Below are 16,995 nucleotides of genomic sequence, written 5' to 3' on the forward strand. Positions count from 1 at the left end.
TTGACGGAGTGATGCTGAATGTAGAAGTGTCTAAACTTACTCCACTCTCCCCTACCTACTTTCATGTCACCCATAGACATGTATCCCTCAGAAGAGTCTTTCTATGGAAGCCTTCACCCTGTGCGTGCGGCTGGCCACCGAGCTGGTACGGCTGGCCACCGAGCTGGTACAGGCAGCCGTGAGATCATCCTGTTCACCTACCGCACAGAGTACTATGACAGCCTCAACGTGTGGAGAAAGGCTGACGGCACCTACGGTCTGTGCATGAGTGAGGCCGGGCATCCAGTACTAGGAAGGTGGTTCGTGGTTCCAAACTTCTTCATTTTGAGAATGATGGAGGCCATTGTGTTGTTGGGGACCTTGAATGCCGCAGAAATGTTAAATAAGGTATTTGTGTTTTATTTGCTCAAAAACATTTTTATCTTTGTCATTATGGGGTATTGTGTGTAGGTTGCTGATTTAAATAAAATAAAACATATCTATATTTTAAAATAAGGCTGTAACGTAACAAAATGTGGAAAAAGTCAAGGGGTCTGAATACTTTCCGAAGGCACTCTGTGTCCTTCAATCGATTACTTTAAAATCACACACAGACGAAGTCGCTAATGGCAGCCTGCAGTACCTCGGTCGGCCTTCAATTTGATATACTCAATAAGACGGGGCAGCACTGACCTAGCCTGCAACGTCACTTCCTAAAGTAGCTCAAACTGTGCATGCGATGAATCCAAAAACTCCTCCTTTTAGCAAGATGACACGCTGAAACGATACTTCATTGATCTTCAGATGCGCCACTGAGCCTTCTCATAGTAAACAATGGGGCAGGCATGAACCTGGCAGGCATAGAACATAGACAGCCTTTAGCGGACCATACCACTATTAAGATAAAATGAGGGATATCATCTAATTTAATTTATTTTGGGTGTTCTGCCATCTTTAGTCTCTTCTTTCACACTAACTGGTACATTTTGTACCTTTCTTGGCAACAAATTATATTATTTTAATTCTTACGTGAACGAAATGGACATGAAATGACACGCAGGATGTTTTGGATGCCCCCTACATTGACATAATGGGACATGCCCAGTGGACTGATCATGTGACATTTTCCATGTCGCCATTTTCTACCGCTACACCACTGTTCCTGTAAAGAGGTGGATTCTTCGACTGTCGTCCTTGTGCTGCATGAAAGGGCCTTGCAATTGACAGTGTTGAGAATCGACAGAAACATTTACGCTTTCTCTGTCAGTAGCTTTCCTGTAAGAATGTCGTCAGAAAGCCCCGAATACTCCCCGTTCTTCGCAGTGATGGGAGCCTCTGCGGCTATGGTCTTCAGCGGTAACGTTAACTATCACAACACCCTCGTTCAGTCATATGTCTTGTTCAATCATAAAGTAAGTGTGTGTGTGTGTGTGTGTGTGTGTGTGTGTGTGTGTGTGTGTGTGTGTGTGTGTGTGTTTTACACTCGCCCGAAATGTCTACTACTAAGGAATTTTGTGTTGAATATAGAGCGGGCAAGTAAAAAAAGCCTAGAGGATGCGGTTGCATGTTAGATAACTGATGTGAGAGACCGTGGCGGTTCTAGACCATTTAATCTCGGGGAGGGGGGGCAGTTACAATATACGTTATTTTTTGTCATATCGTTTTCTTCACACAAAATACCATGTTCATAATCATCATCATTGCCACTGTCTAATAACGGATGTAAAAAAAAGAACAATAGCAAAAACGTGTTATGTAAAACTGATTTCATACTCTACAATTAGGGAGCCACAAGGGGGTCCAAAATTGCCTTGAGATTTCCATCGTAACATGTGACGTTGCCATTGACGTAAGAAGCTGGCCAATTTCTATGGATACAGTTTGATGTAGGTATTTATGTGTTAACTAATAGTTCAATGGAGACATTCGATACATTAAATAATGACGTTTGGCGCATGAGGTTGGTCATCATGTCGACTAGCAGCAAGATGCCTAACTTTAACTAGCTTGCTCACCTAGGCTACTCAACCACAGATAGAACAATGTGCCATATGTTTCACCGGATGTATACATCTGAAGCTTCCAGTTATAATTTCCTCTCACAACCAAATATGGTGATTAAAAAATATATATTTTAAATCAATTTTATTTAACCTGCACTTTATCAGGTAGTCAAACTTGGACCAATGTCTATTTTACAGATGAGCCCAGAATTACAGGAAATGCATATCAATATAAATACAAAATGCATGCCGAAAGAACATGGTCATAAAATAACACATTCATCAGTAATAAGGTCCTCAATCAGCCTTTTGAATTGCACCATAACATCAAATTTGAAGAAAATTGAGGATTGTTTCACAAATATGATCAAATCAAATTTGACATGTGTTGTCACCTTACAGTGAAATGCTTACTTACAAGCCCTTAACCTTTCTAGCGGAACCCCTCGACAACATTCCGCTGAAAAGGCAGTGCGCGAAATTCAAAAATATTTTTACGGAATATGTAACTTTCACACATTAACAAGTCCAATACAGCAAATGAAAGATAAACATCTTGTTAATCTACCCATCGTGTCCGATTTCAAAAATGCTTTACAGCTAAAGCACAACATATGATTGTTAGATCACCGCCAAGTCGAAAAAACACAGCCATTTTTCCAGATAAAGATAGGAGTCACAAAAAGCAGAAATATAGATACAATTAATCACTAACCTTTGATCTTCATCAGATGACACTCATAGGACATTGTGTTACACAATACATGTATGGTTTGTTCGATAATGCGCATATTTATATCCAAAAATCTGTTTAGATTGGATGTTTGATTCCAAAACATCCTGTGATTTTGCAGAAATACTCATAATAAACATTGATAAAAGATATGAGTGTTATTCACAGAATTAAAGATAGACTTCTCCTTAATGCAACCACTGTGTCAGATTTTAAAAAAACTTTACGGAAAAAGCATAATCTGAGAACGGTGCTCAGAACCCAAATCAGCTAGAGGAATATCCGCCATTTCGAAATCAGCAAAGTTAGAAACAACACCATAAATATTCACTTACCTTTGATCTTCATCAGAAGGCACTTCCAGGAATCCCAGTTCGACAAGAAATGACTGATCTGTTCCATAAAGTTCCATCATTTATGTCCAAATAGCCACTTGTTGTTAGCGTGTTCAGCCCAGTAATCCATCTTCATGAGGCGCAGGCACTTCATCCAGACAAAAACTTGAAAAGTTTCGTTACATCGTTTGACATGTTTCTAAAGGACTGTATGGAATCAATCTTTAGGATGTTTTTAACATAAAACATCAATGTTCCAACCGGAGAATTCCTTTGTCTTCAGAAAAGCACTGCAACGCGAGGTAACTCTGTTGGGAGCACGTGTCATGAGACCAAGGCTCTCTGCCAGACCACTGACTGAGGTCTCATGAGCCCCTCCTTTATAGTAGAATCCTCATTCAAGTTTCAAAAGACTGTGACATCATACAGATGTCATAGTATATAGTATAGGACAGATGGGAACATAGTATAGGACAGATAGGAACATGGACTGAATCAATCATCTACTTTCTAGTATTTAGCGAGTGGCAGGACCTATTTCTATAGAAGAAGCCCATTTTTATTCTCAGGTTCTTCACTCATGAATATGCTTTTTAAAAGACAGCTTTTCATCTAACCAGATGCCCAGATATTTGTAAGCAGGGACACAATCAATATGGACAACATCCAAAGTACATATGCTTAAATCATCAGACTTATTTTTATGCACTCTAGAGAACATAGTTTTACATTTGTGGTGCACCAATATGACATTTTTGGTCAATACCGATATAAAATATTTTCCTTGCCAAAAAACCCGATATCCGATATTTACCATTTTAGCGGCCTTTTAAGCATTCTTCTATAGTTAACACACATACGGACACAGCGGTCTATGGCACTGTATCTCAGTGCAAGAGGTGTCACTACAGTCCCTGGTTCGAATCCGTATCACATCCGGCCGTGATTGGGAGTCCCATAGGGCGGCGGACAATTGCCCCAGCGTTGTCCGGGTTTGGCCGGGGTAGGCCGTCATTGTAAATAGGAATTTGTTCTTGACTGACTTGCCTAGTCAAATAAAGGTCACACACACCACACTGATTAAAAAGTTATTTTGATGGCATTTACATATGTCCCCATTACCAGTAAAACATAATCAAAACCAATTTCTTTCACTTACTTGCTGTTTCGTTGTTCATTTGTTCAGTCGTTTCATTCTCATGCAGGATTTCTATGGAACGCTGTTTGGGTCTTTGCATGTCAAAAAAGATACACGTCAAATAACACTATTTGCCGTGTCAAATAAGCTTGTTGACCAATCAGGACCTGATAATGACTGCATGTCACATAATAATTGTAACTCGTTCATACATTTTTAGTAGTAGTAGTTATTACACATTGATTACACTATCACTCGTATTTCGTATGTCACAATGATTCATCGATACGTATGCTATGATGCTGGTAAGTTGTCTTGCACATCTACAGTGCTGGTCATAAAAAAAGCTAGCTAGCTCATGGATGCAAACAATGTTCTTCCCCAAAAACGTAGCAAAACAACAATCTGTTTCAGTTAGCTAGCTACTATATAGCTAGGTCATCATCTAAAATAACCTTAATTTATAAGACAGTTCTTATTTGATTAGTGGTGGTAAGTTGTGGTAAGTTGTCTTGCGCATCTACAGTGCTGGTCATTAAAAAAGCTAGCTAGCTCATGGATGCAAACAATGTTCTTCCCCAAAAACGTAGCAAAACAACAATCTGTTTCAGTTAGCTAGCTAACTATATAGCTAGGTCATCATCTAAAATAACCTTAATTTATAAGACAGTTCTTATTTGGTGGTGGTTGGACCCATCTATGTGAAGTTTGCCACTATGGATTAGCCACAATAGTGGACTTTGGTTAACCTTCAAAATGAAAGTATGTCATTGACAGTGATTCAAATTAATACAAATAGTAGAATTATGCAATAATTAAATAGGTCATGCTAAACGAGTGTGGAATGTTATATAAAATCAACAAAAGACTAATTTGTTAATTTGACTAATCGGTTGAAATCACACTGATGTATTATACTTTAGAATTGCATTGGGGCCATACTTATTTCACTGGTACAGCCTTTACGCATGGATTGTGGATCAATGACATGGCATCAGTCTACTCAGTGACACCAAGAGTACATTAGCATTGCAGCTCTTATTGCGGGACTGTGAATTGAGCCACATTTGTCAAACTATGTGAATTGAACACTATTCCTGAGGAAAAACGGTACTGCGTGGATGTTGTGGAGTCTAACTCTGAGGACGTTGGGGAAAAATATATTGGGTATTGAGTAGACTGATAACCCATTTCATTGATCCCCAATCCTTAGGTAAAGCTGTACAGTGCAATTTGAATGTCAATACACACAATAGGTTGACCGGAGAGGTGATTTCAGTCACAGTCCCGCGATAAGAGCTACAAGACACATTTTTGCATACACAGTTGTGTTCTGTGGGTGTCACCGAGTAGACTGATACCCCATTTCATTGCTTTACATTTCAATCTTGTTTAACATTATTTAGTCTAAATATGGCATGATTCCACCAATTGTAACCTTCTGCAGCACTTTCAAGAGGTACTTTTATTTTGAGGGCAAACTGAAAATCCCACTATTGTGCCTTATCCTTATTGTGGCTAGCTTCACAACACATAACCTGGTCAGGTCGAGCCTCACTAGCCAGATGAAGCTAGCTGGCTGCTTATAACGTTAGCTTTTGGCAACAGGGTTAAGTAGCTGGCTAGCTATTTATTTTCATGAAGTTCAATTTCAATAGGCAAACAAATGGCTACCTAGCTAATAATTACTCACAAGGATTCCTAAATCATTGTTAAGAATAGTGAAAATGACTGCAGTTTCTACTGGTCATTGTTTTCAGGCTGGTTCTATTGGTGCTAGCTTGGTACCTAGCTTAAGCTAGCTAGCTACTCCAGAAGTTGCTGTCGAACAAATAATGCTTTATTACCAATGTGGTATTGTAAACACATCGTTCGTGGCCGGTGTTTGTTTGTTAGCAGACTTCTTTGTACAGCTTTGACATTGCTACTGATAGTAGTGGTGGCGCTTGGCTTGCACATGCAAATTCAGAACATACAACATTCTATAATAGAACAGTGTTATTTGACGTGTCATATTAAAAGCTCATTTAACGCATCAAATAGTGTTATTTGACGTGTTTTTTTTGACAAGCAAAGACCCAAACTGCCTTCCATAGTATGTCATGAAGCTAATAGCAGTGACGTTGTTACTGTGTAACTCCGGTAGAGAAACATTTGAACAATAGTGTACTTGGTAACGTTAGTGTGTACCGGTGCTCGACCAGTCGCGAAAACATCACCCACGACAGAGAAGGGTTGATTGTCAAGGGCAATGAATCCCATTATCTAGGCGTTAACCTCTTGCATCTACCCATCACGGATCCGGGAGAATTGTCATCAACTGACACTAAGTAGCATAACGCAACGGACAAAAAATCTTACTAGAAAGTATTCATATTCATGAATTCACATTTGAAATATATTCAAACACAGCTTAGCCTTTTGTTAATCACCCTGTCATCTCAGATTTCGAAAATATGCTTTACAGCCAAAGCAAGACAAGCATTTGTGTAAGTTTATCGATAGCCTAGCATAGCATTATGCCTAGCTAGCAGCAGGCAATCTGTTCACGAAAATCAGAAAAGCAATCAAATTAAATCGTTTACCTTTGATGAGCTTCGGATGTTTTCACTCACGAGACTCCCAGTTAGATAGCAAATGTTCCTTTTTTCCAAAAAAATTATTTTTGTAGCCAAAAATAGCTCCGTTAGTTCTTCATGTTTGGCTGAGAAAACGGCCGCAAATTGCGGTCACGACAACTCCGAAAAATATTCCAAATTAGCTCCATAATATGGACAGAAACATGGCAAAAGTTGTTTATAATCAATCCTCAGGGTGTTTTTCAAATATCTATTCGATAATATATCAACCGGGACAGGTGGCTTCTTAGTAGGAAAGAGAGAAACAATGGCCGCATTTGTCTTATACGCACGCACAAAACACTTTGAGAGCCACCAGCTGACCACTGATGCAATGTTGACGTTCAGCCTCATTTTTCAAAATAAAAGCCTGAAACTATGCACTGTGACACTAGACACTAGGGAAGCCATAGAAAAAGGAACCTGGTTGAGATCTCATTCACTGCTCAATAGGGACGCATAGGAACGCAGAGCTTTCAAAACATGAGTCAATTCCCGGATTGGATTTTTCTCAGGCTTTCGCCTGCAATATCAGTTCTGTTATACTCACAGACAATATTTTTACAGTTTTGGAGACGTTAGAGTGTTTTCTATCCTAAGCTGTCAATTATATGCATATTCTAGCATCTTGTCCTGACAAAATAGCCTGTTTACTTTGGGAATGTTATTTTTCCAAAAATGAAAATAATGCCCCCTAGATTCAACAGGTTAATGGATTTTGCCTTTCAGTTGTTTCGCTGAAATGTTCTTACTCTTTCAAATGACTGCACGACTTGTTGACTCCTCGATCCACACAGCAGACATTGTGGGCTAGGTTAGGAATGCTGTGTTGCACGTGTAGCGCAACATTTTACGTGGCATCATTACGTCATGTACCTACGTTTATATAGGTATCCACGTCAGCCTCGACATCGGCGTTAAACTAGATGGGCCGATACCTATGTTGGTATATTTAGCTAATATCGGACAATTCCGATATGTTCACCAATATATCGTTCCCTAGTGGAAAGTCCCTGGCCGCCGTTAAGCTTATGAGTCCTATGACTGCGGGTGAATGACTGGTTCTGGCGAGTGGGTCAAAGGCAACAGGGAGGTCAAGGCAACAGGGAGCTCAAAGTTCCCAAATCATGACATCAGTAATCTTCACGTCGGAAAGTCGGAGCTCTAGAAAGATGCCAGAGTTTCTGACTTGGATGAACGTTCCAATATATATTTTTATGAGTTCACATTTGTCTTGAGTGCTCGGAAGTCTGAGATATCAGAGTTCAGTTGTTTTGAACGTGGCAGAAGGGCAACGTTATAAACCATCTTTGGTGTTGTCGTATACAGAGGCCTTTTTTGGTTAATGCTACAATGTTCCATCGCTGACCTTGGAAAATAAAGTGTTGTAGATTTACATTTGAGTCATTTAGCAGACACTTTTATCCAGAGCGACTTACAGTAGAGTGCATACATTTTTGTACTTTTCACAAAGTCTGCTGCCTTAGTGTCTAGATATTTTTGTCAGATGTTACTATGGAATACTGAAGTATAATTACAAGCATTTCATACGTGTCAAAGGCTTTTATTGACAATTACATGAAGTTGTTGCAAAGAGTCAATATTTGCAGTGTAGACCCCTCTTTTTCAAGACCTCTGCAATCTGCTCTGGCATGCTGTCAATTAACTTCTGATTCACACTGATGGCAGCCCATTCTCGCATAATCAATGCTTGGAGTTTGTCAGAATTTGTGGGTTTTTGTTTGTCCACCTGCCTCTTGAGGATTGACCACAAGTTCTCAATGGGATTAAGGTCTGGGAAGTTTCCTGGCCATGGACCCAAAATATCGATGTTTTGTTCCCCGAGCCACTTAGTTATAGTTTTTACCTTATGGCAAGGTGCTCCATCATGCTGGAAAATGCATTGTTCGTCACCAAACTGTTCCTGGATGGTTGGGAGAAGTTGCTCTCGGAGGATGTGTTGGTACCATTCTTTATTCATGGCTGTGTTCTTAAGGACAAAATTGTGAGTGAGCCCACTCCCTTGGCTGAGAAGCAACCCCACACATGAATGGTCTCAGGATGCTTTACTGTTAGCATGACACAGGACTGATGGTAGCACTCACCTTGTCTTCTCCGGACAAGCTTTTTTCCGGATGCTCCAAACAACCGTAAAGGTGATTCATCAGAGATAGTGACCTTACCCCAGTCCTCAGCAATCCAATCCCTGTACCTTTTGCAGAATATCAGTCTGTCCCTGATGTTTTTTCTGGAGAGAAGTGGCTTATTTGCTGCCCTTCTTGACACCAGGCCATCCTCCAAAAGTCTTTGCCTCACTGTGTGTGCAGATTAGAGGTTGGCCGATTTATGGTTTTTCAACGGCGATACAGATTATTGGAGGACCAAAAAAGCCGATACCGATTGATCAGACGATTTTATTTTAATTTTTAACATTTGCAATAATGACAATTACAACAATACTGAATTAACACATATTTTAACTTAATATAAAACATCAATAAAATAAATTTAGCCTCAAATAAATGAAACGTGTTCAATTTGGTTTAAATAATGCAAAAACAAAGTGTTGGAGAAGAAAGTAATATGTGCCATGTAAAAAAGCTAACGTTTAAGTTTCTTGCTCAGAACATGAGAACATATAAAAGTTGGTGGTTCCTTTTAACATGAGACTTCAATATTCCAAGGTAAGAGGTTTTAGGTTGTAGTTAATATGGTATTTATAGGACTATTTCTCTCTATACCATTTGTATTTCATATACCTTTGACTATTGGATGTTCTTATAGGCACTATAATATTGCCAGTGTAACAGTATAGCTTCTGTCCCTCTCCTCGCTCCTCCCTGGGCTCCAACCAGCAACACAACGACAACAGCCACCATCGAAGCATCGTTACCCATGCAGAGCAAGGGGAACAACTACTAGAAGGCTCAGAGCGAGTGACGTTTGAAACGCTATTAGCGCGCGCTAACTAGCTACCCATTTCACTTCGGTTACACCAGCCTCATCTCGGGAGTTGATAGGCTTGAAGTCATAAACAGCGCAATGCTTGACGCACAACGAAGAGCTGCTTGCAAAACGCACGAAAGTGCTGTTTGAATGAATGTTTACACGCCTGCTTCTGCCTACCACCGCTCAGTTCGATACTTGAATGCTTAGTCAGATTATATGCAACGCAGGACACGCTAGGTAATATCTAGTAATATCATCAACCATGTGTAGTTAACTGGTGATTATAATTGTTTTTTATAAGATAAGTTTAATGCTAGCTAGCAACTTACCTTGGCTTACTGCATTCGCGTAACAGGCAGTCTCCTTGTGAAGTGCAACGAGAGAGAGGCAGGTCGTTATTGCGTTGGACTAGTTAACTGTAAGGTTGCAAGATTGGATCCCCCGAGCTGACAAGGTGAACATCTGTCGTTCTGCCCCTGAACGAGGCAGTTAACCTTCCGTTCCTAGGCCGTCATTGAAAATACGAATGTGTTCTTACCCGACTTGCCTAGTTAAATAAAAGGTATTTAAAAAAATAAATAATAATAATCGGAAATCGGCGCCCAAAAATACCGATTTCCGATTGTTATGAAAACTTGAAATCGGCCCTAATTAATCGGCCATTCCAATTAATCGGTCGACCTCTAATGTGAAGAGCTGAGTTGAAAGATTCATTTTTAGAAGCGTTGCACACAGGCATAAAAGTTTATCTAATTTACTTAAAACAAAACTCTTCTGAAGGGAGACTTTGTCCTTTTGTGGCTATTTACACTGAAAAAAAATATAAATGCAACATGCAATGTGTTTGTCCCATGTTTCATGAGCTGAAATACAAGATCCCAGAAATGTTCCATATGCACAAAAAGCTTGTTTCTCTCAAATTTTGGGCACAAATGTGTTTGTCATTTCTAAGTCTTTTCTAGGTAAAGCCCTGCTTTATCTCAGCTTACTTGTCACCATAGCACACGCTCCAGCAGGTATATTTCACTGGTTATCCCCAAAGCCAACATTTCCTTTGGCTGTCTTTCCTTCCAGTTCTCTGCTGCCAATGACTGGAACGAATTGCAAAAATCACTGAAGCTCGAGAGTCATATGTCCCTCTCTAACTTTAAGCATCAGCTGTCAGAGCAGCTCACTGATCACTGTACCTGTATACAGCCAATCTGTAAATAGCACACACAACTACCTCATCCCCATATTATTACTTACCCTCTTGCTCTTTTGCACCCCAGTATCTCTACTTGCACATCATCATCTGCACATCTATCACTCCAGTGTTAATGCTAAATTGTAATTATTTCGCCTCTATGGCCTATTTATTGCCTACCTCCCTACTCTTCTACATTTGCATACACTGTACATAAATAGAAAAATCTTTCTCTATTGTGTTATTGACTGTACGCTTGTTTGTAACTCTGTTGTTTTTGTCGCACTGCTTTGCTTTATCCTGGACAGGTAGCAGTTGTAAATGAGAACTTGTTCTCAACTGGCCTACCTGGTTAAATAAAGGTGAAAAAATAAATGTCCCTGTTAGTGAGAGGCCACTTTTGTCACACAACACAATGCCACAGATGTCTCCGGTTTAATTGAATGTTAATTTCTCTACCATAATACTTTTTTTTAAATCCCCAATTTCGTGATATCCAATTTCAATTGACTGATTTCCTTCTATGAACTGTAACTCAGTAAAATCTTTGAAGTTGTTACATTTATTTTTGTTCAGTTTACCTCTTTCCCATGCCTCTTAAGACGATGCTCCTTTTTAAATGTTTTTCCTTAAATCCTCGCTGAAAGAACGGACCAGGTGAAAGCCATCCTAATGATGAGCTGAATTGTTTACCTGTCAACTCTTTGGCAATCAGTACAGTTGAAGGGGAGAAAATGACTGATTTTTAAGCTATTAAGGTAGCCATATAGGCTCTCAAGAATTTGGGAACCTTTGCAATCACAGATGGGTGTGAGCCTCAGAGTTAAAGGGATAGTTTGGGATGTTGGCAAGGAAGCCCTTTATCTACTTCCCCAAAGTCAGATGAACTTGTGGATATCATTTTTATGTCTCTGCATTCAGTTTGAAGGGAGTTGTTAACTAGCGTTAGACTTAACATTAGTTACCAATTATGCTATGGGAACAGTCATTCCAGTCATTGCACTAACGCTAGTTAGCATTGGCTCGTGACTGTACCTTCATACTGGATGCAGAGACATAAAAATGATATCCACATGTAAATCTGACTCTGAGGAAGTAATTAAAGGGCTTCTTTGCCAAAATCCCAAACTATCCCTTTAAACGCACACAAACTCCTGAAACCATTGTGATGGGCATTACCATTGTGCTAATGCATTTGTTGATCTATTGAGTTCTCCTCATAGATTTCAGTTTTTCCTAGAGCTACGAAGCATTGAAAGGGAGGCTTACCTGTGACAAACGGGCTTTGATCAATAAGCTCACACTGTACTGTCAACTCCATTGCTTTTAATACCCCCACGCTCTATAACAATCTAATCTCTGGTTCTCATGTTTTTGTTTTTTTCATGTTTCAAGTGTGTTCTGTTGACCAACTAGGATGGTCTTGGAATTCTGTGTTTTTGAAATTCAAAATGCAAAATTCTCTCCTCCAGCATTGGGGGCGGCCTATGGCACGGCTAAGAGCGGAACGGGCATCGCTGCCATGTCGGTGATGCGGCCGGAGCTCATCATGAAGTCTATCATTCCTGTGGTCATGGCGGGTATCATCGCCATCTACGGGCTGGTGGTGGCGGTGCTCATCGCCAACAACATTTCAGAGAAAGTCACCCTCTACAAGTAAGAGCGCAGACATTGCAGATGCTAGTTACCCATTCTCAAGTCTACCGCTAGGCACTGCGTGTCTGAAACAATCTGATTGGTAGTAATATGGTATTGGCTCCACTTGATAGTGGTGGATTTTTCACTATTGTTTTTTTAGAAGTATTTTAGTGATGTACTACATCTGTAAACTGATGGTCTGCCATCTCTTTGGGATGCTATGACTGCAATTGTTTTGAATAAATCTTCCTCTCTTTCCCTCCCCATCTCTTTCTCCATCTCTCCCAACCATCCATCTCTCCCATCTTTCTATCCCTCCTCACTTTTTCTACCCTCTCTCCATCTTTCTCTATCCCTCACCTCTCTCCTGTAGGAGTTTCCTCCACCTGGGTGCTGGGCTGAGTGTGGGGCTGAGTGGGCTGGCGGCTGGTTTCGCCATCGGCATTGTGGGCGATGCAGGTGTTCGGGGCACGGCCCAGCAGCCCAGGCTCTTCGTGGGCATGATCCTCATCCTGATCTTTGCAGAGGTCCTGGGGCTCTACGGTCTTATTGTGGCTCTCATCCTCTCCACAAAATAGAGAGAGCAAAGTCCATCTGTCCGTCTGTGTACGTCGAGTCAACGCTACGTCATCCATTCCATATATAAACGTCTAAGAAATAAAGAACAAATTGGAGAGCATGCCTTTACGCCTGGTTCCAAATCGACTCCCTTTAGCCACTTCTTTCCTAGTGACACTACCGAGTCCTTTGTAGATCTAATAGGTTTGAATGAGTGTTAGCCATCTCTTGGTCTGCCATCTCTTTGGGACGCCAGGGTAGCCTAGTGGTTAGAGCGTTGGGCTAGTAACCGGAAGGTTGCAAGTTCAAATCCCCGAGCTGACAAGGTACAAATCTGCCCTGAACAGGCAGTTAACCCAGTTAACCCTAGGCCGTCATTGAAAATAAGAATTTGTATCTATCTGACTTGCCTGGTTAAATAAAGGTTAAAAAAATATATAAAAAAATAAAATGGTAAAGCCACTCCTACATTCATGCCTGTCAGATCTACGAGGGAGGCATCTTGAGGTGTTAAGGGCTGTGTCCCAAATGGCACCATATTCTTCTCTAAATAGTGCACTATTGACCAGAGTTATATTGTGCTCTGGTCAAACTCAAGATTTGGGACACGGCGTGATTTGAGATTGGGCGTGAAGTGAAAAGCGTCTCCTATTCCAGTCTTTTCCTGTACAGTCGTCAACTAGCCAAACCCTTATAAATGCGCTTTGTAAATGTAGTGACGCTTTCGTCCTGTGTGTGCTTGAGTATTGGTTTACCTCCTTCCTCCCAATTTCCTCTCATTTATGTGTCTGCTAAATGGCTTTTATTATTATTGTTCCTTTTGTTTGTTTTTTTCTTTAAATGTCCGAAGAACGGACTGTTGGACAAATAATTTTATTTTTCTGGGGACCATTTTCACATTAAAGGACCTAACTAATACGAGGACATGGATAACTCTTTTTTTTGGTTTGGTTGTTTTTTTCACTAATTATTTATGAAGATTTTGAAATGTTAATAAAACTGTTTTATCGAGTTCCCAATGAGATGGAGAGGTGTGTGCGTGTGTATATATATCTCTATCTAATAAATATCTGTATAGCTAGATTAATTGCACTGTGGGTAATTGTTCTAAGGGCTTTGAATTCCTCTGGATGCATGTGTCCAGTGGAGACTGTCTCTGATGTGCAGATGTTGGAGTGGGAGTTAACTCTTTATGGTGGCTGGCATGTAAAAGTGTGTGTCTGTTAACTCTAAGACATCATTCTCATTTGTACTGTTGACCTGTAGTACTGGGGTGTAATCAATATTCCAAATGAAAACTAGACAGATTCTATTGGACAGATTCAGGTAGGTCCCCCGTTTGATTCGTAAATTGTTTCCATTGCAAGATGTAATGAGTAAACCCCAGCCATGTGGTTGCAGTTGCTCACTGGCGGGCCTCGTCTGTCTAATATCCAATTAAATCTCAACCTCATCTTTTGTTGCATTATTTAATGATTTTCTGAAACAATGTCAGAATAGCTCTATCCATTTGCACTTTATCCATTCTGTTCTCGTACTCAACCTGGAAGCAGCACAGGGTTAATTGCGTTCACCATCTTCACATCTATACAACTGCTCTATAGTTGGAGGGGAAAACATGTCACGGCAGTTGCATGACAATACAAGTGTCTAATCGTTGGTGCGGCTAGGGTTTGACAATGTATTGTTTTATGTCAGTGTCCTGAAAGTAAATCATGATCGTGAAAGACAGAACAATGAGCCAGAAATTGCACCGGATGTATAAATATGAAGCATTTCCGCTCACTACTCAACGAGGTAATGAGAAGGTGTAGCGAGATGGATTTGGGCCGAAATTCTTCACATTTTCTCATTGATGAAACATTTCATCTCCATACAGTTTTCTGTTTCCAAAACTAAAATATGTAAGAGTGGACTGCGTTTTGCAGGCTTGACCCTTTTCAAGTTTCAAAAAATTGGTTTAGGAGTGCCAAGGCGAATCGAGTTGCTGCACACGCGCACTTCAGAGTGGGCGTCCCCTAACGGAAAAATTGAAATACGTGCTAGAACGCGCCAGTAGGATTTCACTAGCTGATGCTTGGCTCTGCCCATCTCTTTGCTTGTTCCGCTCACTCGGATTAATTTATTCCCATTGGACACGACAGGCTCTGGTCTATCTTGATGTAGCTATAAAAAATCTTAGGTATGAAGTTGGGCAGAAACTGAAAGGGCTTGTGAAGAAAAATTTTATTGCAAGAACTGGGAGCTCTTTACATTTGAGGTGTCCAAATACCTTAGAAAATGTGGTAGTAATCTTGCTAAAACCAGAAGAGCTGAGGAGGAAAAGGTGATCATTAAGATAACTTCCCTTTCTCAGAGGTCCCCAGCTGACCTCTCGGGGAGGAGAAGCTGGAACTAATTGAGTTCCAAAATAAACTGGATAATATATAGAAATTAAAAGCAGACAGAGCCTTTATTAGATTGAGGAAAAAATGGATTGAGGAGGGAGAACAGAATTCATCCTATTTCTTTAGACTTGAGAAATTTCACTCTAAAAATAACACTATCCATCAATTAAACATTGATGGTGTTATTACAGATTACCAAAAATGAATCTCTAAATACTGTAGCAATTTTTACAGAAAATTGTATAGCTCTACTTACTGTCAGGAATCCACAGATATGTTTTTTTTAACTCACTGAATAATGTTCACTCTATCAGTTATATAGAATCTTAACAGTGTGATGAACCCATCAAAGTTGAAGAGATTATAGAGTCTATCAAACATCTAAAGAAAAATAAATCACCAGGTGTTGATGGAATTACATCAGAATTTGACAAATTATTTTCTGAACAAGGTGCTCCCTTCCTATTTGAAGTCTTTTTTAGAGAGTATTAAAAACAATGTTCTCCCTCCTACAATGAGTCAGGGGTTAATAACACTGATACCTAAGCATAAAAAATAAGTGCTGCTCATCGATAACTGCCGTAATTGTCTTTTAATAATGACTATAAGATTACTACTTGCAACAAGAATTAAAGTCCTGGATGCAATCATTGATGAAACACAGTCTGGCTTCATGAGGAACATACATATTTCTAACAATGTCAGACTAGTATTAGACATACTTGACTACTCAGACCTAATAACTGAGGATAGCTTCATATTATTTTTAGATTTTTATAAAGCATTTGACACAGTAGAGCATCAGTTTCTCTTCCACTCCTTTGAGAGACTTGGCTTTGGGGATTTTTTCTGTAAGGCTATTAAGACTCTCTATGCAAATGGTAACAGCTCTATCAAATTGAAATATGGCACCTCACCTAGATTTGAGTTCAAGAGAGGAATTAGGCAAGGTTGTCCTGTCTCTCCGTACCGGTTTTTATTAATCACCCAACTTCTTGCAAATTCTTTAAATAATAGTCCTGTAGAAGGTATTTCCATAGCTGGTAAAGAAATTACTATAAGCCATGGCTGATGATACTACACTTTTTCTGAAAGACGCTAACCAAATTCCCATATCGATCAATGTGATACAATCCTTTTCCAAAGCGTCTGGTCTATATTTGAAAATTAATAAATGTGAACTCTTAGCTGTCAAAGATTGTGTGACACCTTCATATTATGGTATTCCAGTAAAAGAAGAACTTACATATTTAGGCATAACCATTACAAAGGATCAAAAGTCTAGAGGCTTACTAAATTTGAACCCTCTTATTAAAAATACCCAGAAGAAGCTAAATCAATGGCTACAGAGGGACTTATCTTTAAAAGGTAGAGTCCTAATAACCAAGGCCGAATGTATCTCTAGACTAACATATGGCGCTCTGTCTTTATATCTTGACAGTAAAATAAGCAAGGAGATAGACCAGATGCT

The 16,995-nt window shown here is 39.8% G+C and overlaps 1 protein-coding gene across 1 annotated transcript; it reads left to right on the plus strand.

Annotated features, from left to right (window-relative positions):
• Nucleotides 1-1,102: 1,102 nt before the first annotated feature.
• On the plus strand, nucleotides 1,103-14,590 carry atp6v0ca (ATPase H+ transporting V0 subunit ca). Its single transcript, XM_021624346.2, has 3 exons — nucleotides 1,103-1,335; nucleotides 12,414-12,597; nucleotides 12,953-14,590. The coding sequence occupies exons 1-3, from the start codon at nucleotides 1,263-1,265 to the stop codon at nucleotides 13,155-13,157; spliced, it is 462 nt and encodes a 153-aa protein (XP_021480021.1). The 5' UTR covers nucleotides 1,103-1,262; the 3' UTR covers nucleotides 13,158-14,590.
• The last annotated feature ends 2,405 nt before the right edge of the window (nucleotides 14,591-16,995 follow it).

The sequence above is a fragment of the Oncorhynchus mykiss genome, chromosome 12 (genome assembly GCF_013265735.2).
Source record: "Oncorhynchus mykiss isolate Arlee chromosome 12, USDA_OmykA_1.1, whole genome shotgun sequence".
In the NCBI taxonomy this organism is placed as follows: Eukaryota; Metazoa; Chordata; class Actinopteri; order Salmoniformes; family Salmonidae; genus Oncorhynchus; species Oncorhynchus mykiss.

Bases quoted from the DNA above. Each gene is read 5' to 3' on its own strand.
- atp6v0ca (XM_021624346.2), top strand. From the start codon at position 1,263: ATGTCGTCAGAAAGCCCCGAATACTCCCCGTTCTTCGCAGTGATGGGA. The intron at 1,336-12,413 runs GTAACGTTAACT...TCTCTCCTCCAG, and splicing joins TGCGGCTATGGTCTTCAGCG to CATTGGGGGCGGCCTATGGC. The intron at 12,598-12,952 runs GTAAGAGCGCAG...TCTCTCCTGTAG, and splicing joins GAGAAAGTCACCCTCTACAA to GAGTTTCCTCCACCTGGGTG.